Below are 3,939 nucleotides of genomic sequence, written 5' to 3' on the forward strand. Positions count from 1 at the left end.
AGAGAGAGAGAGATAGAGAGAGAGAGAGAGAAATATATATATATATACATCATAAATATATAGGGATTAGCAGTAACCTGCTTCTCCAACATACTGAGAATTCAGAAATAGCAGCCAAAGAACTACTGATTCCAAAACTACTAATTGACGATTCCCTGCCCTGTATATATATATATATATATATATATATATATATATGTTTTGCGTTTTTGTCCGATTTTGTATTTTATATATATATAAACAGCGGCGTACGTACACTGTGGTCTCTTATATATAAGTATATATTTATTTAAACCTTGTACGACTCTATTCTTTCTTTTATTCTTTCCTTCTTTCTATCAGCCCCGTCACTCTTACTTCGTTCATTCCACTCTTCGTTCTTTCGTTCCCCCTCTCTCACATTTTCTCACCTTCTTTTCATGCTCACTTTCCCTCCTCTTTTCACTTCACTGTGTCCCTGTAATTTTTTCACGCCCCTCCTTAATTCTTCTGATCTTCTGCCTCTCTCTCTCTCTCTCTCTCTTCTCTCCCCACCTTCGTCCAAGCCTGACCTATCTTTCTTGGTTTGGCCGCCGTCCGTGCATCATTTATATTTCTCCTTGTGCCTGTGAAATCTTGTATCCTTGCCGTAAGGCTTTATCTCCTCACACGACAGCTTAATTTAATTCGTCCTTAGTCGAAAGACACCTGTTGTTAAGTCCTGTTATTTGTATTTGTGTAACATTCTCCGTTTTTTTCCGTCCTTGTTTTCGTATACATTCGCTGCTTTCTTCCAAGCAATATAATGTTTACATGAGTAAACAAGAGAGACAGAGACAGTCAGAAACAAGGAAAATGCGCCTTTTATTTGAATACTATGCACATTCTGTATTAAATTACCTTTCATTTAATTTTTCCAAAATTCAATTGTCTTCCATTCTTACAGTTGAAAAAGTCTCAATGACCGAAACCGGTACTGAAATGTTTTTTATAAAATTTTGTTAGCATTTTCTACCTTGACATTTTTCCATATCTAACATTATATATAAATATAATATTTACTTATATGTCGGATTTATATATGTAGGAAAGACGGGAAAAGTCTGCATTTCCACTCATCAACATTTTTCCCCCTCTTTTCTAAACGCTTTCTCTCCATTATTTTCAAATATTTTTGTCTTCTTTTCGTCTTCCTTTATTTTTCTATTGTCAAACTAATCTATGATTTATTGTCCTGTTTTTGTACATTTGTGTTAGTCTGCAAATCTCTTACACTCATATTCTTTATATATTCACTCACTTATTAATATTATTATTGGTAGTAGTAGTAGTATGATTATTTTTGTTTTTATTATTATTATTCATTTATTTATTTATCTGTTTAATTCTTTATTTATATGTTGTAACTTTCGCTGTGTTTACCGTTTTGTGTTCTACCGAATTCGATGTATCTTGGAGGAATTTGTCTTCGAACTTTTCTCTAAGTATTGTTTTTAGTGTATTTTTTTAACATTTTAAACTCATTAATGCTTCTGTCGTATTGATATATTCTTATGCCCATCTCATCTTTGTTACTCTGGTCCGCTTTCAGTCTTGTTGATCACACAGTTTCGCTAATTCGTTGCTTCCTACGTATGTATCAACTTACTACAGGCACCGAGAGACGTAGAATGATGGAGAGTGGGGGAGAGAGAGAAAGAGAGAGAATGAGAGAGAAAATGAGTGACAGACAATGAAATAGACAGACAAACAGACGGACAGAATAAGGAAGAAAATGACAATGAGAGAGCGGGTGAATGGAGGAGAGAAACGATTTGAGAAGAGGAAACGAATAGAGAGAATGAGAAAGAGACACTGAGATAGAATCACAGAATGTGTCACTGTGTGTGTGTGTGTCTGTGTGTGTGTTTGTGAGTGTGTGTGTGTGTGCGTGCGTGTGTGTGTGTGTGTGTGTGTGTGTGTGTGTGTGTGTGTGTGTGTGTGTGTACGAGAGAGTTTGTTGCGAAGACGGTGAAACAAAGGACCAAATGTATAAAGAAGTGCAACTTCCCGGTTTAATTCTTCGTTCCCCCCGCCACCCAAGAGTAAATAAACAAAAACAGCAACAACAACAACAACGACAACAACAACAGTAGCAGCAGCAGCAGCAACAGCAGCAAAATCAAAATCTTGCTTTTCTGTTTATTCAGACACGCGCCCTCATGCAGTCTGACACAAAGCGATATATCATAACAGCCCACGATTCCAACACAGATCGAGGATTCTCATATATAATGTCTGGCCTAAGGTGCCTAGAAGCTGGGTGATGACAGGCTTGAAAAAGCATTGCAGGAATGAATATTAGTTTCTTCTCCATGAAATCGCAGCCCCTTACACAGATACGTGATAGACACACACGCACACACACACACACATGTATGATTGTATGTATGAATATATATATAGATAGACATAGATTGATATAAACTCACGATGCGCATACACACATGCGCGCGCATACACACATGCACGCGCATGCACACACAAACACACACACACATATATATATATGCATGTGTAGGAAGAAAATATGTCCGACATAACTAAGGACGCTTAAGTACAATCGAAAAATTGATTTACTTTTGAAGGAAGACCTATTGTTTCATTACAAGCGGAAATAATTATTTTTAACTCTTTTACTGCGGAAATCTGACTTATTCATTCAAGATTTCGTTACTCTTAACGGCGGAGAGCGTTATTATGACCGCTATCTCTATTTTGTGGAGACATGTCGAACTAATCGATGCAACGTAACTTGCAGAAATTACCAATTCTATATTTTGGTAGACATTCAACATTATTACTGGAATAACCGTAAAATCTAATCAAAGGGTTAATATAGACTATACACATATTATATCGATAAGGCACAAACCAACACAAACTGTCAAGCGATTTCTTTTGAGACAAAAAACTAAAGCAAAGACACACACATACATACACAGACTGTATTTTCTGGTATAAATGTCGACGTATCCATAGTGCTATCATGTAATTCAGGCCATCAAACACAGTTACTATCTTTTTAGTACCGGCTGCATTTCACATGGAATTTTTAGTCACCAAAATCGTCTTAGTGTTAGGGTCGACCTACTTCGTTCGGCAGTAAATTTTGGTTTGAAAATTTAAATTTGTATGCCGGAATATACAGTATATACAACGAGCGTCCACATAGCTTCAACCTCGTAAATTTAAAAGACATCTGTTAGTCCTAAGCTATACAAGAAACTACTTGCTCAAGATTCCACACAATGAGACCAAACTGAAGAGCACGTAAACGCAAATCGTGTATAAAGAATTTTATTCATTTACAGCACACTATCATCATTTATGTATCAAACATCACTGCTTTACTAAAGAACACACTGCAATTTAGTAACGTTTAGTTCAAGAACTTCGGAAAATGAAACACCTTCACAGAATGGTAAACTATGTATATTTCGCAAATACAGTACTTCCAAATACATCATATTCTATTATTTGCAATAATTCTACAAATATATACGAACAACAAAAAAGTCTAAAAGTGTTTTCGAAAAAATCCATTTATTGCCGTGGTTTTATGAGCTATTATACATATGTAATTATAACCCTTACGAAACTAGAGGTAAAGATTCGAGTGGTTACGATCGTCATATTCTGTATCGTTTCAATAGATGGAATTTCATTTTATCGCTTAAATCATGAGTTTGGGTGTAATAAGTTCATTCTAAAGCATTAGCCATCTGGCAATATATAAGCACACACACATATGTATATGTATATGCATAAATAGACACATCCACACACAACACACACACACACACACATTTGTTTCTTTTAATGTTGCAAACATATATGCTAAGCTCGTGCTTAACCATATATATATATATGTATATATGTCTCTCTCTCTCTCTCTCTCTCTCTCTCTCTCTATATATA

At 35.5% G+C, this 3,939-nt stretch overlaps 1 protein-coding gene across 1 annotated transcript in view; it reads left to right on the top strand.

The window, feature by feature from the left end:
- LOC128249315 (GATA zinc finger domain-containing protein 14-like) overlaps positions 1–3,939 on the top strand; it is a gene marked incomplete at both ends in the record, with an annotated part of 282,969 nt that overhangs the window by 92,171 nt on the left and 186,859 nt on the right. Inside the window, one exon of the mRNA XM_052972578.1 lies at positions 2,077–2,110. Coding sequence (XP_052828538.1) covers positions 2,077–2,110 — 34 coding nt within the window. The remainder of the gene's footprint in view (positions 1–2,076; positions 2,111–3,939) is intronic.

The sequence above is a fragment of the Octopus bimaculoides genome, chromosome 13 (genome assembly GCF_001194135.2).
Source record: "Octopus bimaculoides isolate UCB-OBI-ISO-001 chromosome 13, ASM119413v2, whole genome shotgun sequence".
NCBI classification, from domain to species: domain Eukaryota; kingdom Metazoa; phylum Mollusca; class Cephalopoda; order Octopoda; family Octopodidae; genus Octopus; species Octopus bimaculoides.